General features: G+C 35.5%; 1 protein-coding gene across 3 annotated transcripts; it reads right to left on the bottom strand.

Annotated features, from left to right (window-relative positions):
* Positions 1–5,396: 5,396 nt before the first annotated feature.
* LOC110913934 lies at positions 5,397–9,780 on the bottom strand. 3 transcript variants are annotated; one of them, XM_022158757.2, is made up of 13 exons: positions 9,637–9,780; positions 9,496–9,561; positions 9,282–9,394; positions 9,018–9,122; positions 8,782–8,898; positions 8,456–8,699; positions 8,036–8,187; positions 7,413–7,771; positions 7,226–7,325; positions 7,087–7,146; positions 6,826–6,909; positions 6,633–6,749; positions 5,397–5,848 (listed from the first exon to the last, which is right to left on the bottom strand). In XM_022158757.2, exons 3-13 carry the CDS (start codon positions 9,348–9,350, stop codon positions 5,543–5,545), a joined length of 1,713 nt encoding a protein of 570 aa, XP_022014449.1. In that variant the 5' UTR covers positions 9,351–9,394; positions 9,496–9,561; positions 9,637–9,780; the 3' UTR covers positions 5,397–5,542. The 3 variants fall into 3 exon arrangements, with proteins under 3 accessions (XP_022014449.1, XP_022014443.1, XP_022014454.1); XM_022158751.2 differs by having other exon boundaries at positions 9,496–9,780; XM_022158762.2 differs by lacking the exon at positions 9,496–9,561 and having other exon boundaries at positions 9,637–9,773.
* Between the last annotated feature and the right edge of the window lie 18,061 nt (positions 9,781–27,841).

Below are 27,841 nucleotides of genomic sequence, written 5' to 3'. Positions count from 1 at the left end.
GGGCTTGAAGGTCCAAATGTTACAATTACAAATACAAGAAAATAAGAAATCATAGAATTATATTCGGGTTATCATATATGAAGTATTTAAGGTCAGAGCATATCATCCTTGATTCGGATTGTACACGTTAATAATCCGGTTTGAAGGGTGTTTGAGATCAGAACCTCGGAGACCACCTCTTTAACGGTTTACTTGAGAGCCTATACAAGATATGAAGTGTGGTAGCATCAAGTATATGTGTGGGTTGGGGGGGGGGGGGGGGGGAGGGGGAGGACGAGCACATGTGTGTATATGCAAGAGGTATGTAGTTCTAGAGAAGAAAATAAGTAATCCGGTCCAAACTATAGATGGGTGGGACAAGGCTCGAATACCGAACCCATGTAAACGTTTAAGGTTTTCATTTAAAAATTGTAAACCATTACCATAATAGTTTGAAATATGTATATTTTTACGCTCTTGTATCATTTTACTTATCATAATGTTCACTTCAAAACTTTTCTGTAAAAATTTTATGTAATCACTTTTATCACACGTACATTTGTGTATGCTATGTTAGCGCTAACAAAGAGGAAGAAGCTCGCATTGTCACATATGCCAAGTAAATGGTTTATTTACGGGTTTGTAAAATTTGGGATGATACTATTATACTGATAATTCATACATGTACCGGTATTAGATGATATAATATATGATACCTTTTATAAGAAAAAAAATCACTTTTGATATGGTACACGTTTCGTATGGTGCTAGTATGGTACATGTCAAACCAGTTTTCTTTGTTAAAAATAAGCTAAAATCACTAGCACAAACTTTGAATACGGTCAACAATACAATTTACCATACTGATATCAAACTAGTATTATACGGTAAGTTATCATGTTGCAACGTGACACGTGCAGTTTCGTACTATAGCACAACGCTAAGTACATTGATACAAGTGATGAAAGTTCAAGCGAGACAAGCACAAGGTACCAATTTCTTTATTTTTGTAACATTCTGTCACCCATTTATACATGATTCAGGAACCACTCATTCTACTTGTTTTCAAAATTAAAAAAACGAAAAAGAACAAAAATACTACAGTTAAGTATGAATATGAAAGAACAATGAGAGATGTCCCACTACTTAAAAAAAACTAATATTTAAAAAACCACCACTTTTTGTTCCTTGCTTCAATTTGGTTATATGGGTTGTCAATTACTCATTTTAGTAGCATTTTATCATGTCTTTTCTCCAAGGACCACCACCATCAACTATAGGCTTCACACACATACGTCTGTATTATGTAATATATCGAGTTAAAAAAATTTAAGAAAACTTTATGTAATATATTTTTTTAAAATAGGGAATGTAACATATATATATATAGGAACGGGATCAGGAGAGAACGCCTCAAAGTATGAGAACGGTGAGAACGATTCCTAGCCACAAGATTTTAGTTGTTTGTGGCTGAGATTGTTGCGGTGACATTTTTGTAAATAATAGGGGTCTTGGAACTATCAGGAGTGGTAAAATAGGAAGATCCAAACAAAGGTGCACATGCTAATCACATGCCATTTTCCCCCATCATATTTAAACGACAATAACTTTTTTATACGTGATTATTTTTCGAAAAAAATTACACCATAAAATTCAGCGTTTTCGTATCTTTTCAACGAGTATACTATTGATATACTTTTTGAAAAAAAAAAATTAACTGGGTTTTATGGCGTTTTTCTGAACTGAGTGTTTTATGGCGTTTTAGACTAGGTATTTTCATGACGTTTTTCTGAACTAGGTGTTTTTATGGCGTTTTAACTAGGTATTTTCATGGCGTTTTTCTGAACTGGGTGTTTTAATGCGTTTTCAACTGAGTTTTTTCATGGCGTATTTCTGAACTGCGTGTTTTATGGCGTTTTTAACCGGGTATTTTCATGTCGTTTTTCTGAATTGGGTGTTTTTATGGCGTTTTATTTGAACACCTAGTTCATGTGAGTGGGTTTTTTGACAATATTACCACTTAGTGTAATTTAGCATCAATGTCATATGTCACCACCAAAATCGTTCTCACCGTTTTCACACTTTTCACTGTTCTCTCTAAATCCTGACCCTATATATATATATATATATAGGTAGAGGATCATGTAAAAAGTGCTCAAAGTGCTCAAAGTGTGAGAAATGTATTATAACACTATATATAATACTATATAACACCATATAAACACCGTATAACAATATGTAACACCATATAATACCATATAACACTATGTAACACTATATATCATTATATAACAAATATAACACTATAGTTTGTCTGATAGCATATCTATGATAGATGTATAGTGTTATATTTTTTATATAATGATATATAGTGTTACATAGTGTTATATGGTATTATATGGTGTTACATATTGTTATACGGTGTTTATATGGTGTTATATCGTATTATATATAGTGTTATAATACACTTCTCACACTTATCACACTTTAGGCCCTTTTTACACTATCCTTACCCTATATATATATATATATATATATATATATATAGGGAGAAGATCATGCGAGAACCACCTCTTATTGTGAGAACCGCGAGAACCAATGTGAACACACCAAAAATGCCCACACAAAAATTTTTTTTGAATTTTTTTAATATTTTTTATAAAAAAATCGCTACTTTTCGAAGCCAAAAAAAATTTGTTTTTAAAAATTTTTTTTTTTAAAAAGTTTTTTTTTTTTGCTTCTAAAAGTAGCGATTTTAACATGAAAAATATTAAAAAATTCAAAAAAAATTTTTTAGATTTTTTTAGATTTTTTTTAGATTTTTTTAGGTTTTTTGGGGGTTTAGTTTTTAGCATTTAGCTTGGGGGGGGGGGGTTAGGTTTTTTTTTTGGAGGGGGGGGTGGGGGTTAGGTTTTTTTTAGCTATTTTAGGTTGTGTTCACATTGGTTCTCAAGGTTTTCACAATAAGGGTGGTTCTCGCATGAGCCCCTCCATATATATATATATATATATATATATATATATATATATATAAAAGAAAATGTAAAAAACGCCGACTAGTTTTTTTTAAATGTTCAAAATCTGTATGTTACATTTTTTAGACATATATATTATGTAACATGGTATTTTTAACATTAAAAAAAAACTACCCGGCTCTATTTTTGTTTTTCTTTTACAAAAATGTTAAAATATATGTATGTTACATTCTCTTTTTTTAGAAAAAAAAAATTTACATAAGGTTTTTACAAGGGTTTCTTGAGTTTTTTCAGCTCAAGTAGGTTTTCATTTTATTCTTCTTATATATATATATATATATATATATATATATGTGTGTGTGTGTGTGTGTGTATGCGTGCACAGGGGCGCAACTTTGTAGGGGGGACCCCCCGAACTTTTCGCTCAGTAGTGTCCGGTATGTAGTTTTCGTATATAATTTTTTAGGTATATACATTTTCGACCCTCCGGTCGAAAATCTCAAGATTCACCACTGGGCGTGCATGTGTGCGTGTGTAGAGATCATAAAAACACTTATACATAGTGCTATCAAACATAATGATAGAGATTTTATAGTAGCAGTTGGTTACATGATTATCTTATTTATCATAGTTAAAGCAATAAGTGTATATGTTTACATGTATTTCGCAGTTCTCTAACGTTACGTGTGTATGAAGAGGGAGACCCAGTTCCAGTAAAAAGTTTTACTTCTTGAGAAGTGTTCGAAGTGAGCATATGATTGCATACCACACGTTTACAATTATGCAACATATGTATATACTGATGTAGTGTATACTATATAATAAAAGAAACCAATGGAAAGACACATGCCATTCATTGAAGTCATCTATTTTTTTATAGATAATTAATATATAATTATAAAATTAAATTTAATATAAATTTAAACAATTCATATAAGAGATAATCTAATATTTTATAATATTTATCAGATTTCAAAATTATTTATCTTGAAATTAACAAAAGATGTACGCTAAATATAAATTAATATAATGTAAATGATTTATTTATTTTATTAAACTAAAGTAGTTAAGGGTAGAACCTATTTAAAAAATGTTTATAAGTGGTAAACAAAAATATTAACCAATGTTTATTGGTTATATACTTCTATTTTCGTGTTCAACTCTCAACTCATATACGGTAGTCACTATGTTTACGTGACATTTATAAGAACCATCACCGTAATCATCCCATCCATCGTATATCGAGTATATTCCTTAGTTTTTTTTTAAAGATAAAAATTTTTATTATATTCATTCAACCCGTGTGATAAACGAGGTTTTTTAAAGATATAACATTTTTATTTTTTACTATACAAAATTAAATTTATGCAATTCGTGTAATACACGGGGTTTTAAAAATATAACTTTTTTTATTATGTAGTATATAAAATTAGATTTATTCAATCCATATAATACATAGGGTTTATAAAAATACAACTTTTTATTGTTTGGCATGTAAAATTATATGTGCTCAACCTGTATAACTCATGAGGTTCTTAAAAATGTAACTTTATTCATTATTTAATATATGAAGTTAAATTTACTCAACTCATACAATACACGAGGTTCTTAAAAATACAGCATTTTTTTATTATTTAATATATAAAATTACATTTATTCAACCCATGTAATAAACGAGATTATTAAATATATATTGTTTTATTATTTGATATATAAAATTACATGTATTCAACCCGTGTAATAAACGGGATTTTTAAAGATATAAATATATATATTTATATTATTTAGTATATAAAATTACATTTATTAAACCCGTGTAATACACGGGGTTCTAACCTAGTTATTTATATAATAACACACAATATATCAGTTTTGTCATTCATTAAATATTTAATAGTACTATACTGAAATTAAACATGATACAATGCTTGATTTAATAGTTTAATTAAAGAATATTGAAGTAGGTAAAGTTATTTGTGTTTGAAATTGATAATTTTATCCTTTTTAATTTTAAGACGGTATTGTTATATATTTTTAAATAGTTTTTATGTGTGACGACGGGTGCGTTTATACAATTTACAAGGTGTATTTATATCCTTTCTAACAAGGCGTTTTTTTTGCTGGCAAATACGAGTGGAATTAATTGGATACAAAAAACCCTCTCTCACAATCTCACTCCCTCTCTCTCTCTCTCTCTATATATATATATACGTGTGTGCGCGCGCGCATGCATGTGTGTAACTTTAAGGCTATGTGGGTGCAGAATGAAGTAACTTCAAGGCCAAAAGTGGGGACTGGAAATGATACTGAATTCTATTGTAAGCATTCAATATATGTCTTCTTGTTCTTGTTATAGATCCCTACACTTGATAACACTCAACTTGTTTTCACAACATATCTCTTCACTAACAAGCTCATATATCATAATAACTTTCTAAAAAATATATAAATATTATACCAACTTAATGAATAAAATACTTACAATGGGGGTGGATGGATTATATATATGTACTTCCATTGTATTATATCAAACTGTATACAAATCTAAAACTCAAGAATCTTGATAAGACTGGCCCGCGAAAAAGATCTTATTTGTGCAAAAGGTACCTAAACTGAAACTCGTAAGGGATAACACGAAGACAATGTGAAAGTGGTACGCTTTTATTTCTCTCGAGACATTTCATTGCTTGTTTTCCGATTTCATTTGGTAATTGAAGGCATACCCAATCTAGCAATGAGTCCATGTCTTTAGCAAAATCAAGCATATACCAATCCAATAGCTTTGGAATTGCTACCATTTTCTTTGCGGTTGAAATAGCGATTGCAGCTTGTAGATAATCTTTTTTGGCGATTTCAAGTTCATTTTCAACTTGAGATCCCGTGTAGATTCTCACCTTCATTTGTTAGATCACAGGTATGAGTCAGTTTCTATATTTCATCTAAAAACTGTATTGTATAAGACAAATATTTTTATTTTAGGTAACCGGACATTTTTAAGCCAGAAAAGGCAAAATATTTTTATAAATTGTAATACAACTTAACCAACTTTCAAGAATTTCGATCTAAGGTAACGTTGAACCCATATATTAATTTGTGTCAAAGACGACAAACCTAACCTAGGTACCCTTGAAATCTTGCAACATGAACACTATGCGTTTAATCCATTTATCTAATGAGTCAAATAGGTTGGGGGGGGGGGGGGGGGGAGGGGGTGTTATAAATTGGTTGTAATCAAATTGAAAATGTGCTAAAAACGGTTAGGGGTTATAATAAATGGTTTAAACAAACTGTAAACGGGTTGGCGGGTTGACATGTTAATTAAGCGGGTCAAACAAGTCAACACGAACACGGTCCATTTAATTAAATAAGTCAACCCAAACACGATATGTTTATTTAATGAGTTATATATGACAACCCAAAACCTGATTATTTTCGTGTCTTGTCAGAAATTTGTGACACCTATTTTGACCATGTGTATTTTTAACCGTTGTCACTTTGAAAACCAATTTTCTTAGGTAATTATTTAAAAATATCAAAATCTTGAAACATAAATCAGACCAAAGTTGTTACAAAAATGCTATTCACCTGGCCCATTTAATAAAAGATCACAATCTTTTATCATAAATGTTCTGTTCAATGTACCAAGAATGTATATTATGAACCTTATCTACAACTTACAGCAGGTGAGGACCAGCTTCCACAGGAGAGTGCAAATGTTACTAATGGTTCTGATAGTTCCAACCCGAAAACACTTCTTGCAGTTATCTCGTCGTTCTTTACACCCTTTGCAAAAGTCTAACAAAAAAATTTAAAAAAAATTTACAAAAGATATTAAATGAATCTCTGCGACAAAAGATACCGATTTACTTACATATTTTGAATGAAAAGGCAGTCTCAATATGAAATGCTCGATGCTGATCGCGTTTAAATAATGTCCTCCAACATTTATTGTTGCCTGCCGAGTAAGGAACAAATTAAATATCAGCATCATACTCAGTAAATCCCACCAATAATAAAGCTAAGGTCTTCCCTCTACCCCGTAGGAATAGAGAGGCTGTTTTCAGTGAGACCCCCGACTCGAACAAATTAAATATATGCATATGAATTTATTTATTTGTTTGAATTGCATTACCTTCTGCATTAGTTGAACAACCATATCTGGACTTTCTGGTATTCCATGTTCAAGAAATGCCTGGTTGTTTCATGATTTAAATATATTATATACATTTTGTCTCAAAATTATAAATTAATAGTCAAATATTTTAACATACATTCATCATGCAAGAATTATAAATATTGATCCAGAATGCAAGTTTTTCTTGGTGAGAAAGACTTGTTAAATTGACTGATGCAAGTTTTCCAAGTAGGAGCCTGGAGGATTAAAAAAATATATTAGAAACTGGTCAAAATATAATAAAAGTAAATAAATTAAATAATTTGAAACTATAAAGAACTTACTTTAATCTTTGTATCAAAAACACAGAATTCGCGGTTCGGTTTTTGTTGATGGAAGTTACTTCAATAGCATATAAATTTTTATACGGGCCAACGTCTCTTTTCTCGTATTCAAAACAGATGTTATAAGGATCCTTACATTCTGTTTCTTTGACGGTTTCATTCGTTGTCAATGAAGGTAACATTTCCGTCATACTTTTACTCCTTGTTGAACTCATTCGCACAAAAATGTTCATCAAACATTTTAAAATACTTTCGGAAATCTTGTTTGGATCATCATCTCCCGACGATAACAATCCTTTTTCTTGAATTAAATTGGTTTTTCCATCTACATTTGCAGCCTCCAATAATCTACCTTCAAACTGAACAAAACTTTGTTACAATGAGTACAAATTATTTTGGGTTTATATCTTTTTACCCATTACACTAAATTCCCTATGAAATAAGTATAGGCGTATTATCGGTTAATTGCTTTTAAACCCCTAAACTTTTCTTTCGTACGGGTTAAACCCTTGTACTTTGGTTTGTCTTATTCAAACATAGACATTTCAGGAAAGTAGGCAATAAAACTTGGATACAGACCCAAATTTTTAAAACATAAATTTAGTTATATAAACTAAATTTACCTGTAGTTTTTTCGGAGCTAAACGCTTCCTTGGTGACTTGGAATCAAGCGGTGATCTTCTTGCTAATGTATCAACGGTTTGAGGTTTAGGATTCGGCGAACAATACTTGTTCTTAGTGGCACTTGACGATTGGTTATCTTTGCCCACCAAAACTATTAAACAAAGAAAAAAAAGTTAGATTTTTTCTTCACTAATTAATTATCTTTCAAGAATATAAAACTATCAAACAAAGAAAAAAAAAAAGATATTTTTTTCACTAATTAGTTGTCTTTCAAGAAATAATAGATCAAACAAAGAAAAAAAAGATTCTTTTCACTAATTAGTTATCTTTCAAGGAAATATAAAAACTTGCAAACAAAAAAAAAAAGACAATTAGATATTTTCACCAATTAGTTATCTTTCAAGGAAATATAAAACTACCTGAAACAACTGGTGAATTTTCAATGGGTGTTGATGGATTGGTCTCAACTTGAGGTGATAACTTGGAAGCCTTATTTTCACCATTTGTTGGTTCTTGAAAATCAAGTGAATTTTCAAGATTTCTTTTTGAAGATGAAATGTAAACTGCTTCTTGATATAAGCCTTGCCTAAAATGGACCACTTGTTCTTCAAGCCTAACTACTTCTTCTTCCAAAACAGCAACTTCTGCTAGAAGTTCCAATGTCTACCAATTTCCATAACTAAATTCAATTAAACCCCATTCTAAATTACACTTAAATTTTAATAACATTGTAATAAAAATTTACGGTAGGAGGGAGATAAGGCGGTAAGCGCGGGAGAGCTCCTAAAGGTCTTGTAAATGCTCTTTCTAAAGCTCTATGAACATTCTCTTCATGTCTAAGCCTCTTCCTCAGTTTCTCCACCTGAACCCAAAAAAAAAAAAAAAAAAAATAATAATAATAATTTCAATAATAATTGAATACTCTTGTAAGCAATGACCATCAAATAATTAAATAAAAAGTCAATGGTGACAGCAATGTACATCTTGTTGCAATGCCATCTTTCTCTCTCTCACTGAACCTCTTCTGCAAGTGTTGCTAGTGGTTGTGCTTGTTTTCTCACCCTCCATTTGCATTTGCACATCAACCTTTTTTCAACATTTATAAACAAAAAAATGTAAATAAATAAATTCCCATATTCCCATTCACCTCCAACAAGAAAAGAATCCCAACCCACTTTTTTTTTTCCAATTTTGTCAAAAACACAACAAAAAATAAATAAATAAAATAATGATAAAAAAAATTACCTGAATCACCTTAGGATCTCTTAACAAAGGTTTCATAGGCCTGACATTTGTCTTCACTCTAACATTCATCTTTATAAACAAATTAATAATCACAATTTAAGCATGAATGAGCACTGCAAAAATACAAAAACAAAAACAAAAACAAAGAAATTAAAGATCATCTTTTTCTTCTTTAAACTGATCAACTTGAAGTCTTTTTACAAGTATTAATTACCAAAAGTGAGACTGAATGCAGGAAAAAAGGGTGAAAGCAATTGTACTCAGTTCTGTAAATCACAAGCTTCAAGAACAGAGTGTTGGTCTTGATTTGTGGGAATCATATATACAATTAATAAAGTGGGAAAAAAAAGGATACCCAAATGAGTGTTTAGCTTCAAGATATGAGAACAGAGAGAGAAGAAGTGGTTTGATAAAAATGGAAGTTGTTATATGGTGTAAACAACTGGATATGTAGATACGTACATGTGTATGTATAGAGAGAGAGAGAGAGAGAGAGAGAGAGAGAGAGTGGTCTGGTTATGTGAAAGGGTGATATATAAGCAGGATTTTTTTTTTACAATGAGGGTGTGAGAGTGAAGTTCTGGTTTGTCATCATGGACTAACGTGCGCCTTTCTTTTTTCAGTGCAACCATGGATGGACCTTTTCTACTTGGTTGGGATTAGAATGATTAATATTTTTCTTTCTTTTTTTTTTATTGATTTTTTATAAATCACACCAACAATAGCAAAGCTAAAGTAGGGTCTGAGTAGGGTAGATGTAGACAGCCTTACCTCTACCTTAGGGATGAGCACGGTACCCGTTCGGTATGGGGAAAAGTGGTACCGGTACTTACCGGTATTTTACCCGTAAATACCGGTACCGTACCGGTACCGGTACCGAAAAACGAAGATAATGAGAACCGGTACCAGTACCAAATATACCCGGTACGGTTCGGTACCGGTACCCGGTACCAAATGCTCATCCCTACTCTACCCAGTAGGAATAGAGGCTGCTTCCAATGAGACATCCTCCTCCATTGTAGTTTTGTATCAAGCCTGCCTGGACCTAAGACACACATAACACTCAAACAATTGGAACAGAGATTGATTGGTGCATATACCCTGTGTCTTTCAGCTATCAACGTAACCACATGATGTATGATTAACCATTCACCTTTTTTAACGTTATTTTTTCACGAAATTAGTAAAATAATGTTAAAGTTAGTATTATTTCACTTTTGTCCTCCGAGCGCCCACACATATATACATTATATGTGCACATCGCAGGCAGGGCAAATGATGTAAAATAGAGTAAAATATCAAAATGACCTCTAAGTTTAGGCTATTTTTATCAATTCAGTCTAAAAATGAAACTTTTTGTATTTTCGTTTTGAGATTTCATTTTTGTTGTCATTCAATTAGATGAAAATGACAACAAAAATGAAACAAAGTTTAATTTTTGGATTGATGTGGCAAAAGTAGCATAAACTTAGAGACCATTTTGGTATTTTACTCTATAAAATATAATGTACATTAGCTAAGTTATTGTGTTTAAAAGTTGTCATTTTTTAGCCCAATATAGGAGTGTGCGGGATTTGGTCTTACGGAAGTGGATGTGTCCTTAAGGTAACAAATCTCTTTACGGACGTCTTTTTTAGACATTTGTCGTGGGAGGGGTTGGAGAGAGAAGGAAGGAGGGAGGGAGGAAATTTGTGGTTTTTTTTAACAAATCTCACTGGAAATTTGTGTTGATGTCAGAAACTGTGTAGCTGACGCTATCCAAAGACCAAAAGAACACAAGATGTTTGAAGACAAAGTTACACTATGAAGCTATTGTCAAGGGGGAGTCTTGTTTAGCCCAAACTCTATTAATTCAACTATTACAAAGCTAAACCCGCTAACTGTTTATCGTTTAACTAATTACAAGATATCCAAAGACCAAATCTAAGCTGTTGTCCCAAATATGCACCAACAAACTCCCCCTTGACAATAGCTTCATAAAATAACTTTGTCTTCAGTCTTCTTGCAATGTTCATGTAATCTTGCACTGTCTTTGGTCTTTGGATAGCTTCAGCTTTAACAACTTATGTCAGCAACAGACTCCCCCTATGCTGATGCATCCAATCACCAAATCTTCAAAACGTTAGCACTTGAGTAAACTCCAGTTTAGCATTTGCAAAGCAATCTTCAACTCTTCAACTTTGTCTGCAATGTAGAAAGGAGGTTCTACCATGCATCCAATCAAACTCTCATCTTCACAGCAACTTCTCAGCAACACACCGCTTCAATCTGTATACTATAAAACAAACATCTCGAGAAACCATAAGAATTTTTCAACAAAATTAAATAAATTATTATTATTCAAGAGATAGTTAAATTGTATTACAGATTAAGCATTTTCAATTTATCACCAACACGCAAAACTTTTTATCCAACACACAAGAACCTGTCTGATTTAAAATTTTGAACTCACTTTCTAACACCGTCTCCCCCTATCAGTAACAATTCCTCCAAGAATAACAGTTTTCCGTACGTTAAGAATTTTTAACAGAAAAAGACACTATTTTTGGATTTTTATATTTTCTGAAAGCAAGTAAATACAAAAGCAATAAACACTCTATTTTTGTGAGAATCACCGGTAAGAAGATCATATCAGCACAATCAAACTGTTTCACACTATTAGATAATTCTTTATTTAATTTTTCGGGAAAAGAAGTCCAAGACGATTACCAGTATGTTTGTCCACTTAAACAAAATGCATGAACATTTCAAGTACCATTACCGTATGATACGTTAAGGTAATTTTAATACTGATATATTAGCGTGTCCCACTTCAGGATATACCCTCGCGATCAAGGTATGCACAAAGATTCATCGTAGTAGGTGAGTATACTGAATTCATCCGTTTTATATTCAACGTTTAGATAATTGGTGATCATGTCAGTACTTCCGTACAGCAAAGAGGCCAAAATATCTAACGAGGGCTAAGACAAATACCATTTTTTTGGTACGATTTATGCTTTTTGCACATTTTGAATGACTCTCTAGGAGAGCTTCTTCATTTATGGGATTTGGCATTTTTTTCTCATTTAAGATATCTTGGTTGTGCCTAGGGAAGCATGTATCTGGATGCAGCAGAAGGACAACCCTGATATCCCCAGATGAAATAACAGTATAAAGACCCAAAACCTCAAATTTTGGCAATCTATCAACGCAAGAATTAAGGTCATTAAACCATACACTACTGATGTGTTCCCCACTCATATTCAGTTCATTTAGGTTTATATCACATTGGTAAGTTGATTATTTCATGCTTTTGCCTACTGGTACATCATATGATGAAACTGCTATCACACTTAAGCAATTTAATTTCAGTTTGAGTGTGACAATCTAACTTGCTGATGTACTATCATTTCTTCTCTTTCACACAGTGATAACTCATTTTTGATTTTCTATTTTTTATGTTTTTGATTTTTTAATGTTTTTGTATTTTTGATTTTTTTAAGAAAAACAGTAAACTATTTACAAAATTCTTATGAAAAACCAGTTATTCAGGATTCCTCATCCCGTTGAGTTCGACTAAATGTTCAAAGCGAGCCCTGTCAAATGCTTTAGTATAAAGATCTGCCAGGTTATCTTGTGTGTCGACTCAGCACTTTGAACTTCAATTTAAATCAATCAATATATATAGATATATATATATATATAGATATATATATATAGAGTAGGAATTGGGTGGAAAGTCTATTTTTCCTAGAAAGTCTAGGAAGGAATAAGAATTGGACATGTGTCATTGAGGGATTTTAAGTAGAAGGGCTATCATGTAATTTCACATTTTAATTTTATTTTTGGAATGTATCTTCATTAACTAAAATTCCATGATTTTCGGAATTTTTATTATTTTCGAATTCAAATCTGGAAGTCAATGTGTTCATTAACTAAAATTCCATGTCACATTACATCGCATATTCCATTGTTCAGAAGATTACTGGAATTTGTCAGCATGTTCTTGGTGCTGTGTTTTAACAATTTACAGGGCTAAAGTCAATTTTTTTTATAGATCCAACAATATAAAGATGGTAAAACACAGGGTATGAATCTGATTGCTGTTAAAACACAACTGTATGAATCTGAATGCTAAAACACAAGTGTATGAATCTGCTTGCTGTTAAAACACAACTGTATGAATCTGTTTGCTGTTAAAACACAACTGTATGAATCTGAATGCTAAAACACAGCTGTATGAATCTGCTTGCTGTTAAAACACATCTGTATGAATCTGGATGTTAAAACACATCTGTATGAATCTGCTTGCTGGTAAAACACATCTGTATGAATCTGGATGTTAAAACACATCTGTATGAATCTGCTTGCTGTTAAAACACACCTGTATGAATCTGCTTGCTGTTAAAACACATCTGTATGAATTTGTTTGCTGTTAAAACACATCTGTATGAATCTGAATGCTAAAACACAACTGTATGAATCTGCTTGCTGTTAAAACACATATGTATGAATCTGGATGCTAAACCACACCTGTATGAATCTGCTTGCTGCTAAAACACAACTGTATTAATTTGCTTGCTGTTAAAACAAGAAAACGGAGATGATAAGAACAATATTTGAATGGTGATGATGAACTCGGAGATGGTGGAGATGGAGAAGTGTTTTAATTTGATCCGGTGCTCTCCATCGTTTCTAAAGTTATCTTCTTCCATGATTGTAGTTATTTTTGGTAGGGATTGGGGTTTCCAAGATGGGTTTGGAGAGAGAGAGGGAAAATCGCTTGAATTTAGGAACTGGGCGGTTATCTAATTGATTTAAAACACGGCCATTGACAAAATTGCCCCTACTCATTTAAAACAATCAATTAATTAAACTCAAATATTACAAGATTGCCATTGATTTAATCTCAACCCTTAACACACCAATCGGATGGACCAGATCGCTTCCTAGACTTTCTAGGAAAAACACACTTTCCGTGCGAACCCTACTCATATATATATATATATATATATATATATATATATATATATATATATATATATATATATATATATATATATATCAACAACCTCACATCCCCCGTCATGTGCCTGAAGCAGCCACTATCAACATAAGTTGATAATCCTCCTTAGCAGCTCATGCACACACCAACTAAGAAATTAGTTAGATTGGGGGACCAAGCCTTAATGGTCTTGGGTCGTCCAAATTCACCAACTACTGTAACATCCATCCAATATCCATTACTCCTAACTGGAGTCTTGGATCTCAGACCTGTTGATGGAATTTGATTTTGATTTCCACTAGGTCTTTGGTCCTGAGGGGTTCCTATATATGTTTGGACTATTTGACCTTTGAAAATTTTGATTTTGATACCTTGAATTTTGATTCCAAGAAGCATTATTGTTGTAATTTCTAAAGCCATTATTATAAAAAGTTCGACCACCATTATTTTGGTATCGATTTTGATATTGACCTTGACTCCTGAAATTATTTGAGTTATTATTGTTCATTCTTGGTGAAATGCTTCTAGGTCTCTCATATCTTCCTGGTGGAGATCTAGGCTGAAATCTTGGTTGATTTCTTTGAAAACGAGGAACTTGTGGAGTTCCTTTTTCAGCCTTATCTACACCAACAGCAACATTCTCTGGTTGCTTAGGAGCAGATTTCTTTGGAGAATTTGATCCTTTCTCCTCACTATCACATTTCTTCTCTGATGATTTCCCTCTCTGTTTTTCACTAATTTGTGCTTCACTCTTTTTGTTAGGACAACAGCTAGCTACATGCCCCTTGGTGTGACACCTGAAGCACGATCTCCTTTTCAAAGACTTCTTAGCTGGAGTCTTTGAGGTAGATCCCTCATCAGATAATGATACCTTGGAAGAATTTTGTTCAGTTTGCTTGGATTCAGATATTTATTTGTTTTTATTTTTAGCAAACTCTACATTTGATTCATTTTCAATAACAGTTGTTTCATTTTTCATATCACTACCTTGAACAAAATTAATCTTTTTAACAAAAGTTTGATTTTTATTCTTAGGAGGTGAACTTTTCTTTTTCAAAGGTTCCCTGTTATTGTTCTTCTTAGGATCATCACTCTCAGACCCCTCACTTTGACTTGATGTGGATGCGAAACTACTTGGTGCAGTTGACATAAAGTCTGTTAGCTCATCTTCATCAAGCAGGAAAGAATAGTCATGACTAAGAGGAGGTGGGACTTCATGTTGGGATTGAACCCTACCAGAGGAATGGATAATAAAAGCCAAAACTGGATCAGAGCAGTGGATCCAGAATAAGCAGATGTTTGGTTGCAAGTCTCTCCCCTTGAAAGTGGTTTCAACATCTGTTGACCTCTTATCTGCTGATCATGCAAACTGCTGACCTACAACTACTGCTCAAGACAAAGTCTGATTGAAGAACTAAAAGCTATGCTGCTCAATCTACTGCCTTGGTTCAAGCACTGCTGATCATGACAAGTACTGCTGGGTTCACAGCAGTGGAAGGATGCAGCAGCAGTTTATATTTGCTTTATGTATTGAAATGTAATATCAGTAGTTAGCATAGCAGTGTTTGTATAGATCAGAGGTTAGAGTTTGTTAGGAGGTTAGATGTCACTTTCATGGTGACGTCAGCTTAGATGCTCAGTGGTTTGCAAGTGCCTATAAATAGAACAGTACTCTGTACTGTTCTGTTTAGCTCTTTCACCATCTTCTTTCTGCACGAACAAACACTGAGCTCGGGCTGAGGGGTAGTTTGCATATCATACATACATTGTAATCGAAGTTTAAAATTAAATTTAATCATTTGATTTAGTGGTGAAAATATATGATTGAAAGCATTTCTTCTGTTTGATTGTGAAAAGTTTGCTTCCATTTAAATTCCGCTGCACTACTCTTTCATTTGTTCATCTAAATTCAAACACAAATCACAATCAATCCAAACTCAGATCCTAACAATTGGTATCAGAGCTTGGACAGTCAAATTTGATTTAACAATCATTTTGACATAAATAGTTCGGCTCAAAATTGTTGATACTGATCGTTTGTTTGTATTGTTGAAAAACAGAGTAAGGTTTAATCACCGATAAAGTTGATTAATCAGTGCCTGTAAAACAACCGGAAAGATGTTGCAATCACAAGATGATAAAAATAACATTGGCTCTTTGTTTAAACCACCTATGCTTAAAAGAAATGAGTACAACATCTGGGAGCGAAGGATGTGTCACATCCTCGCTCAACAAAACACTGGATGTTGGAGGTCTATCGTTTTCGGTCCTCATGTTCCTATGGTGCCAAGCGCGGAGGACACTAAAAAGTTCGTTCCTAAACCAACTGAAAATTACACTGAATCAGATTTTCAGAAGTTCGAACTTGATGCCAAAGCGTTTAGCATCATAGCCTCTGCACTACCTAACGGAATCTATGCTGGGCTGTTACATTGTAACAGTGCCAAAGAATTGTGGGATGCATTGAAGGAACAATTCGGGGGAACGGAAGAGGTTATTGAAAACAACAGGGAAATTCTGAATCAGCAGTATGAAACATTTTGTCATATCAAAGGGGAGTCACTAACCCAACAATTTGAACGTTTCAGTTGTATCATCAGTGAACTAAGGCTTGTTAAGGTTACATTTCCAAATGCAACCCAAAATAGCAGGTTCCTTAGATCACTGCCAGAAAAATGGGACACAATTGCTTTTGTCACCAGAAATTTAGCTGAGTTCAAAGATCTGACCCTGACCCAACTCCATGGTAGACTCCTGACCTATGAAAGGGAGTTAAACCAGAAAAAGAAGTTGCAAGAGTCTGGGAAAGTTGCTGATGACTATTCATTTGGCAGCACAACCCTGTTTGGTCAGGAAGAATCTGGTAGCAGTAGTAAGGATCAGAGTTATGATCACTTTATTGACATAACTGCTGGGGGTAACTTTGTCAACTCTGATTCTCACTCTGCAAATTATGCTTTCATTGCAAATACTGAAAATCAGATGTCAGATAATTTGTGCTTTGAGCTGAATGATTTGCAACATTTTGATCCCACTGACTTAGAAGAGATGGACATCTTGCGTCAATTGGCTTTGCTTAGTGTTAGAACAAGCAAATTCTACAAAAGAACAGAGAGAAAATTCCCAGGGCTTCATGGGAATTTAAGGGTGGGGTTGGATAAGTCGAAAATCAAGTGTTACAAGTGTAATAGGCTAGGTCACTTTGCTAGGGAATGTAGGAGTCAAACCACTGGTCCCATAATTACTCACCCTGGCTCAAACCCTAGACCACAACAACAAAACACTGTGCACTATACCCAATATGCCCCTGCAGCACATGTTAACACTGCTCATTATGCTGCAACCCCTATGCCTGTGCATTATGTTCAAACCACTGTTCCACAAATTCAGTATGTTCAAACCCCTGTTCCTCAGGCACAAGTGCAACCTGTTGCACCTCAACTAGCTGCTCCAACAGTGACACAACCAGATCAGCAAAACTTTTTCACACAAGGCTTTGTTGATTGGAGTAGCATGCCTGATGAACTTGGTGATGAAAATTTTGCTCTCTATGCTTCTAATGATGCTTTTGATGATGAGTTTTGTTTGATGGCATTAGAGTCAATACCAAAAGGGGTTGAAATTGAAGGTGAACAGCTAAGTGCTGAAACAGTGGATGAAGTTGCTGAAGCAGTGGTTACTGCAGTTGCTGGTGAACTACTGCTGGAAGAAAATTCAGAAATCCTGGTTGAACCACTGACCGACCCTTGGTCCAAAGATGACAAAGAGAAAGAAAATCTGAAGAAAGCTGGTGAGAAAGAAGAGAGAACTGATGAAGAAGATGATCATCAATGTGATTGTGCCATGATGGCTGCTGCTAAGGTATCATCTCAAGTTCTTGAAAAACTGTGTTCAGACAATTGTATTATTGCATTTGCTAACATTAAAGAGGTGAATGAAAACCTTAGGGATAAAGTCTTGTCTGATGAGGTCAAATTTGAAAAGTCATTAAAAGAACTTAGAAACAAATTGGCTGAAAAGGATAAAGAAATCAGCAGTTTAAAAGAAGAGCATAGCATAACCAAAACTCAACTCCAAACTATGGTAGAAAAATACCAAGTTTGCAAAAAGGAGTTGGAGTCTACCCAGATCACCTGTGAAAGATGGGTGGAGTCTTGTAAAGGGTATGAGGTTATGCTTGCAAAACAGCATGAAAGCAATGTTAAATTTGGTATTGGACATAGAAAATATGATGATCTTGAAAACACTGCTGTAAAACAAGCTGGTTCAACTGAGATAATTCCAACCAACAAAAATGGCCAAGAGGTTAAAATAACCGACAAACTTGGTAACAAAATTACTCTGGAAAGATCTGTGGGATCCTCAACTTTTGAGGAAATTGAGAAATACCAATTTAAACCCACATGGTCTGATGAGTGTGATATTCTGGAAAATTTCAAACCAATGGATTTCACAACCACTGATAGTGTAAAAGCTCCAAAAGCAAGAATCATTCCTATCAAAGATATCCCAACAAAGGTTCAAAACTCTGTTGCAAAGGAATCTGAGAAAAGGAAGAAAAGAGAAAAGATCAAAAACTTGTTTTGTGAATTCTGTGAAAAGAAGAATCATCTAACAAAAGATTGTTTTCATCTAAAAGCATATGATATAAACAAAACAAGCATCATTTTACCTGCTGTAAGCTGCACCATCTGTGGTAAAGATAATCACAAAACTCAAGAATGTGTGTATCTCAAAAACTTTGACATAAAAAAGAATGAGTACACTGCAAAAACATCCTTGAGTCCATCAACATCATCTGTCAAGTTCACCAAGAAACAACCACTGTTTGTCCCTGTCCAAACTGCTGTCACAAAACAGTTGAACCAAACATCTGTTCAAAGGGATGTACAAGTGACTGATGCACCTCCAGCCAATCATTTCAGAAAAGGCAAGGACAAAGCATCATACCAAAGGATTCCACACGTTTATGAGTCTTACAAAAAGCCCTCTAAACCAAGAGTGAACAGGCATCCTTTTGGTTATCAACAGATGATGGGTCAAGACCCCAACAGTGGTTAGAGAAAAACATTATAAAAAATGTTCAAACCCCTGACCTAACCACTGTCCATACATCTGCCTCCATCCCAGACACTGTTGAGACCCCATCCAAAGCCTTATTGGCTTTGGAGACCTTAATGAACTAATCCTTTTACTTCATGTGCAGGGAGCTTCTGCATGCTTAGATAGTCTTTGGTATGTAGATAGTGGAGGCTCCAGGCACATGACAGGATGTAAAGCCCTACTCAAAGATTTCAAAATCCATGGAGGGGGTGATATATCCTTTGGGAATAATAGTAAAGGGAAAGTTTTGGGGTCTGGTACAGTTCAGTCTGGAAATGTAAAATTTGAAAATGTCAATCTTATTGACAATCTGAAATTCAACCTCCTGAGTGTATCTCAAATGAGTGATAAAGGGTTTGGCTCATTCTTCACAAAGGATTGTTGTAGGATTGTTGGACCAGAAATGGTTAGTAAGATTGAAGCAATAATCAAGAAAGGCTCAACAAAACTTGTTGCTCAAAGAAGTGGCAATGTTTATGTTGTTGACATGTCAAGAGAGTGTCCCAGAGCTGATACCTGTCTGTTCTCAGCTGCCTCTAACAAAGAGACAGAGCTATGGCACAAAAGACTGGGACACACAAATCTCAAAACAATCAATGAAATTTCAAAAAATGGCTTAGTAAGAGGCTTACCACAAAAAATGTTTTCATGTCCTGAACACTGTGTTTCCTGTTTAAAAGGAAAACAACATAAAAGCTCTTTTAAGTCCATTGAAGAGTCCAAAACAACCCAGTGTTTGCAAATGCTGCACATGGATTTGTTTGGCCCAGTGCAAGTCATGAATCTCAAAAAGAAGAGATATTGCTTGGTTATTGTTGATGACTTCTCTAGGTTTACATGGACCTTCTTTTTACACTCAAAAGATGAGACTGCAGGCATTTTGCAAGACTTTGTGACACGGGTTGAAAGGCAATTTGACCTTCCAGTAAAAGTCTTCAGGAATGACAATGGCACAGAATTCAAAAATAAGGAGTTAGATGCCTTCTGTGTGAAGAAAGGGATTGTAAGGCAGTACAACATCCCTAGAAAACCAGAGCAAAATGGGGTTGTTGAAAGAAAGAACAGAACATTGATTGAGGCTGCCAGAACCATGCTTGCAGATTCAGGTTTGCCATTAACTTTTTGGGCAGAGGCAGTAAACACTGCTTGCTATGTCCAAAACAGAGTTTTGATCAACCCCAGGCACAAAAAGACTGCTTATGAAATTCTGTATAAAATAAAGTCATTAATCTCATATGTCAAAGTTTTTGGTTGCCCATGCTTCATTCTAAACTTAAAAGATTCTATCTCAAAGTTTGCAGCCAAAATTGATATGGGATACCACCTAGGATACTCAACCACTGCTAAGGCCTACAAAGTGTTTAATACACGGACCAAAGCAGTGGAAGAGACTTTGAATGTAAAGTTCAATGAACTTTCTTCAATGAAAATCCCTGCAAATCTTGCAGAATTGTTTGAACTTGAAAAATTCACTTTTGAAAATACTGTTGTCAAGACTAACAGTGCAGGTCCATCAGAAGATTCATCACCAGACTATGGATATGAGATCATCATTCCTCAAAAGTCTGCCTCAACAGGAAGAGCATCAGTTGTTCAAAATAGTTGTCAAAGCTCAACCACTGCTACCTCAACAGTTGTTAACCAAAGTAGCTCTTTAACCACTGCTTCCACCTCATCAAACACTGCTGACAAAAGTACTCAAACAGTGGATCAAAGTCAGAAGGTGTCCACACCATTACCTCCTATGCCACCACCTTTTGAAGCCACTGCTGAGTCATCAAAGTCACCAGCAGTGGTTAGCTCAGATGATACACATCTGCAGCCCTCACCACTCAATGCCATTATTCCATACCAAGGAGAGCTCATCTTCTTGAAATCTCATCCACCAGATCAAATTATTGGCAACATCAATGAAGGGGTGCTCACAAGAAAGCAGTCCCAAAACATTTGTCTTTTTACTGGTTTTCTATCACTCCATCAGCCAGTCAAGTACCAAGAGGCACTGAAAGACAACAGCTGGGTAGAAGCCATGCAAGAGGAGCTCCAACAGTTTAGAAGACAACAAGTATGGGAGCTTATACCATTGCCAGAGAATTTAAGTCCTATTGGCACAAAGTGGGTCTTAAAAAACAAAACTGATGAAAGGGGTATTGTTGTCAAGAATAAAGCCAGGCTTGTGGTTCAAGGTTACAGACAAGAAGAGGGTATTGACTATGATGAAACATTTGCCCCTGTAGCACGACTTGAAGCTATCAGACTCTTTCTGGCCTTTGCTGTCAACCACAACATCAAGGTGTATCAAATGGATATCAAATGTGCATTCCTCTATGGTAAGATTCAAGAGGAGGTTTATGTTTGTCAACCTCCAGGTTTTGAGGATCCATTTAATCCAGATCATGTCTACAAGCTAAATAAACCTTTGTATGGCTTGAAACAAGCACCAAGGGCCTGGTATGAAACTCTGTCCACCTTTTTACTTTCCATTGGTTTCACCAGAGGCAGGATTGATAAAACACTGTTTTTAAAATGGAGAGGGAAGGATTTGATGATTGTCCAGATTTATGTGGATGACATCATTTTTGGAAGCACATGTAATAAAATGTGTGAAGAGTTCAAGCAACTCATAACAGCTGAGTTTGAAATGAGTGCAATGGGTGAACTCCAGTGCTTTCTTGGTCTCCAAGTAAGGCAGCTGCAAAATGGTACTTTCATCCATCAAGGGAAATATGCCAAAGAACTTTTAAAGAAATTTGATATGGATGATTGTAAGCCATGTAGTACACCCATTGCAACCAATAAATTGGTCATGTCTGAAGAAAAGGATGATTTGGTTGATCAGACCTTATATAGAAGCATGATTGGGTCTTTATTGTACCTAACTGCATCTAGACCAGATATCATGTTTGCAACATGTGTCTGTGCAAGATCCCAATCAGCCCCTAGAAAGTCAAACCTTATTGCTGTAAAAAGGATATTCAGATACCTCAAAGGTGCTCCCACACTTGGTATTTGGTATCCAGCTGATGGTAAAATTGAGCTTTCAGGTTTTTCAGATAGTGACTTTGCTGGATGTGATAAAACAAGGAAGTTCACTTCAGGAGGGTGCCAATTCCTAGGCAACTGCTTAGTGTCTTGGCAAAGCAAAAAGCAAGCAGCTGTTTCCACATCCACTGTTGAGGCAGAATATATAGCTGCTGCAAGCTGTACAGCCCAACTGCTCTGGCTTCAGAATCAGTTACTGGATTTTGGTATCACTGCCTTGAAGACACCACTCATGTTGGATAGCCAGGCAGCAGAAAATATCATCAAAAATCCAGTTTCCCACTCAACCACCAAACACATCGACATCAGACATCACTTTGTGAGGGATTGCTATGAAAAAGGTTTGATTTCTCTGCATCATGTTCCAACTAAGGATCAGCTGGCAGATGTGCTAACCAAAGCATTAGACACATCCACCTTTGAAAGCTTGATCTCTAGGATTGGCATGCTAAACATGGAATAACGGGCAAAATCCTGTTCTTCTATGAATAAAAAAGCATTAAAATGTTTTCAGAAAATCAAAAATCCATCCTTAAAAATAGCTAAAACTAAATTTTTCATTAAAATCCTAAAAGTCTGCCATCACCACTGATGGGTTCAAAAGTCTGTGCTACTTCAAAAGTCTGTCCACTGCTGAAAGTCATCCCCTGTTCTCATTTTCCTTTGATAACCACTGATGGTCAAAATCAGTGTTGTATCCACTGCTGAGCTATCTACTGATGGTAAAAAGCATCCACTGTCCTCCATTACCATTACAACTACTGCCTTCACCAGTTGTTTTCACAAAATGTACTGTTCAAAAGTACTGTCCTTTACTTCACCAGGGGATGGCATGCGGACAGTACTTAGTGGTCAGACCTTTTGTAACCGTTGCGACGTCAGCATTCACTTTTCATCAATAAAACCCCCTTTCAAAACCCAAACAGGGTTTCACTGTCGAATTGAATTCTTAAAAATTCTCTTCTCAAAGCAGTTTCCAATCCATTCTATCAAATTTCTCCACATTCTCATCTTCGATTCTCATCTTCGATTCTCATCTTCAAAAAGACAAAATCGAAATCATCCGCAAAATCTTCCAAAGGGGCCTCTCAAAAGGCTACCTCCACAGAAATCCCACACAAACCGTCTCATAATCTACTGGGTCTTCTCACAAAACCCGGCACCATCGATACATTTGATTCTATCCTCGATATGATCAACGCATCAAAGTACAAAACTTTGTTAACCGTTGATGCACCCATTTACCTGCTAACTCAGAGAGAGTTTTGGAAAAATTGTACCCTTGAAAAACAAGGAGAAGATGTCATAGCCATTAACTCTACTCTGAAGAAGAAAGCAGTCCGAATAACACCGCAATCCATATCTGAGGTCTTTCAGCTCGCTGATCAGGAAGGTACAGATTCTTTCCCTAAAAACGAGTTAAAAATTGACTTCATTGAGAGAGGGTATGCAGACACAATGATGAAGAGGGATACCTTAGAAAAAGGCTTCTTCCCTCCTGCAACAAGATTTTTATTCCATACCCTCCTCGTGTGTGTTTCAAATAAAACCACTTCTTTTAATGAAATACCAATGAAGATTCAAAACTTGGGATATGCTATTTTACAGGGAGAAAATATTAACTATTCCAAGGTAATCTTCAATGATCTGGTTAAAAATGTTGAAACAAAATCATTCTTACTGTTTCCAAGATTTTTAAGTTATTATTTTGAGAAAAAATTCAGTAAGAATGATATTGCGGTAATAAATCAAGGTGACTCTTTTCAAATAAAAAGCTTAACTTCTGAAACATTTACAAGAATGTCAACACCTTGCAAAACACAAGCAGAGGTGCCTAAGCAGATTTTAGCAGCAAACACTACTCCTCAGGTATCTGCTGCTGAGCCCACTGCTCAAGGTGATCAAGGTAGCAACACAACTGCCTTGAAACCCACACCTAAAATCACCAAAAAGCCACAGAAAAAGAAAAATCAAAAACCCCCCAAACCTATCAAAAAGGCAACTCTGGAGGATGAGATACCAGAGCAACTGCCTGTGACAACACAAAAGTCACAACAAACCACTGTTGCTACTTCCTTACAGCAGTTGGTATAAATATCTCAACCTATACCTGAAACTCCTCCTGTCGCTTCACAAAAAGAACATGTTGTACAAACAGGGTCACCACATCATGAGGCTCTGGAAGCACTCGTTTCCATCCTCCACAGCCCAATACCCGGGGCAATTCCACTTTCTAAACCTACCTTCACATCCCCAATTCCCCAAACACCAAACTACTGTTGGATGCAATTGATCTGAACCTGGCACAAACCAGTCCTTCTCAATCACCTGTCCATGAGAATATACCTCAACAAAAGACTGGGCCTGATGTATCAATCTTTGCTAACCCACCAACACAACCCGAGGAGGTTACACCCCTTGAGTTACAAGTAACTCTTGGTGGTATTCCAAGTGAAGCAGCCACTACAAGTGTTGAACCTACAGGTTTACACTTGGACAATGGTTACATCAATAAGACTTCCTTGGAGGCAATTCCTTCCATAACACCTCTGTTATCTACTAGTGAGTTTTTATTAACCACTGGTTCCATCAAAAGATTATCAAGTGTTGAAGGAAGAAGACCCCAGTACCAAGACAAAGGGGTATCAGTTGTTGATGTTTGGAGTACACTCCATACCTCAACTTCTGATAAAACCACTGCTAGTGGGAAATCAGATGATCCCATTAAATTGGGTGATGGTTTAAAGTACCAGGAATTGACGGACAGAGTTGAAAAACTGGATACCACTGTTGCAGAAATCAAAGACATGCTGCATCAGTTGTTGACAGTTCAAATGGTACAATCCACTGCTGTTCCACCTCAAGCACCTGCTCCACCACCAGCAGATGTTACAAATGAGCTCTGGAATCTTTTTCAACCATTTCTCCACCAACAACACCAGATGGCTGAGCAGCAGCATGAAAAACATGTTCAAGAGCTCAAAAATGTAATGGAGTCTAGGTACAAAGATACAAAGGATGACATTAAGGCTCTCAAGGCCCATCTGTTGACAACCGCTGGCACTGCTCCTCCGACAGTTCTCTTCATTGATGAAATCCCCTCAGATAATGCCAAAAAGGGGGAGAAAATTAAGGAGTGGATAAAGAAAGGGATTGATAATGGGCTATATCTTGATACAGAAAAGATGCAATGCTCAGAGAAGTTCCCTTGCCAGATGGAAGCAAGAAGGTTGATGTGACCCAGAATGCACTTGATGATAGTATCATAAGTGTAAAAAGGGATAGAGCGGCAAAGGATTTATCAAGGTGGAATGAGGAGAAGAGAGCTTTCATGAAGCTGAATGAGCAGGGTTGTTCTGGTGAAAAGGATGATCAAAATCCTGTTCCAAAAAGAAATCTTACTAGAAAAGTAAGGAAACCCAAATCCACACCATCCAGTTTTCAACGCATACTCCAAAACCACCATCCAAAGCCACCAACATCAAACCTCCACCCAAACAGCTATTGCAACCTCTGTTGTACCAACATCTGCTGGTACCTCAGTTATTACAACAACTGCTCTCACTTCAACACACACCACTTCAACACACACCACTACCACTGCCTTATCACCACCAAAAACAACATCTCCACCATCACTTCCTGCCATAAAGTAGAAGAAAACAAATGTTACAACATCTGCTGTAATGACAACAGTGGTTGAAACTCCAGTTGTTTCAACAGCTGTTAGTCAGTCACAAACCACTGCCACTCAAATCACTTCCACTGTTCCACTCAAAACATCATCTGTCTCTCCTAAAATAAAAAGGAGAAGGGTTATCATATCAGATGATGATTCTCCATCACCACCACCAACAGCTTCAAAATCCCAAGCACTTGTCACAGTTTCAAAACCCATTCCTCTCTCTTCAACTCAAATTCAAAAGCCATTACCTCCTGCAGGTGTTGTGTTTCCTTTAGAACTCATAGCAGTTAGAGATGAAATCAAATCTTTCTACTATGAGGACAACCCTGCCAAAAGGAGCTTGCCTTCAGTTAGAGGATATCCCAGGCCAAACAACACTGAAGAATATTTGGAAATCAAAGCTAAGAAAGCAGAGAATATCGCTAACAAAAACAAACAAGGGAAATCTGATAGGGAATTTCAGCAAAACTATCAGTTTCTCCTTACACAGGTCAGATCAATGGAACAATTTGCCAAAAATGTTAGTCAACAAATTTCAGAAAGGGCAGATGAGACCCTAAGAAAAGACTACATTGAAAATATCATGACCTACAAGAAATACAAGGGGGAGAAACACATGTACAAAAACTGGACCATTCCTGAGCTTGAAAAAGAAGTAGCCAGGATTCATGAAATGATCATAGATAATGTCCAGCAGACTCCCCCTGAAAAATTCAAACAGGTTGAAGCTGAAAATGCCTTAGAGCTGAAGTGAATGAAAGAGGAGCTGATAATTGCTGAATATGGGTCAAAGAACTCTGTGTCAAAGTGGGGAGAAGCTAGGGTCAGGGCCACCTATAAAAGGTTGGAGGAACTTAGGAAGAAAGATCCGACAGCTCCACAAAAGCCTGACTACTCCAAAGCAGAGGTCTCAAAAAGACCACCAAAGCTGCAAGTCAAAAGAACCACTGCTTCTACTGGTGCTGCCATCTACAAAAGAAGGAGTCAAAACCAGCTTGGTGCTGAAACAGCAGCAGTTTATATTTGCTTTATGTATTGAAATGTAATATCAGTAGTTAGCATAGCAGTGTTTGTATAGATCAGAGGTTAGAGTTTGTTAGGAGGTTAGATGTCACTTTCATGGTGACGTTAGCTTAGATGCTCAGTGGTTTGCAAGTGCCTATAAATAGAACAGTACTCTGTACTGTTCTGTTTAGCTCTTTCACCATCTTCTTTCTGCAAGAACAAACACTGAGCTCGGGCTGAGGGGGAGTTTGCATATCATACATACATTGTAATCGAAGTTTAAAATTAAATTTAATCATTTGATTCAGTGGTGAAAATGTATGATTGAAAGCATTTCTTCTGTTTGATTGTGAAAAGTTTGCTTCCATTTAAATTCCGCTGCACTACTCTTTCATTTGTTCATCTAAATTCAAACACAAATCACAATCAATCCAAACTCAGATCCTAACACTTCATTAAAGCCCTGGAAGCCCACAGTGGTCTTGTCATTACTCTTCTTTAACCCACCCATCATGTGTTTCATAACAAAAGACGAATCTCTGAATTGACTTAATTTCTTTTCAAGTTCAACAATTTTGAGTTGTGCATCTGACAACTCTTTGCATTTTTCAGAAATCTCTTTTGTTTTCTCACTCATCATGTCATGAGCTAAATCTGTTACTTGAAGTTTTTCGTTTAATTTGCATGTTAAAGCTTCGATTTCACTTTCATAACCTTTTATCTTCTTCAAGTATAGAG

Source organism: Helianthus annuus, chromosome 2 (assembly GCF_002127325.2).
Source record: "Helianthus annuus cultivar XRQ/B chromosome 2, HanXRQr2.0-SUNRISE, whole genome shotgun sequence".
Lineage (NCBI taxonomy): Eukaryota > Viridiplantae > Streptophyta > Magnoliopsida > Asterales > Asteraceae > Helianthus > Helianthus annuus.
This window is presented reverse-complemented; position numbering and strand designations above follow the sequence as displayed.

Excerpts from the sequence above, each read along its gene's own strand:
- LOC110913934 (XM_022158751.2), bottom strand. The coding sequence starts at position 9,350 with ATGAATGTTAGAGTGAAGACAAATGTCAGGCCTATGAAACCTTTGTTA. Across the intron at positions 8,899-9,017 it reads AGATGGCATTGCAACAAGAT|GTGGAGAAACTGAGGAAGAG; the intron begins GTACATTGCTGT and ends TTTTGGGTTCAG. Across the intron at positions 7,147-7,225 it reads ATAATTCTTGCATGATGAAT|GCATTTCTTGAACATGGAAT; the intron begins GTATGTTAAAAT and ends TGAAACAACCAG.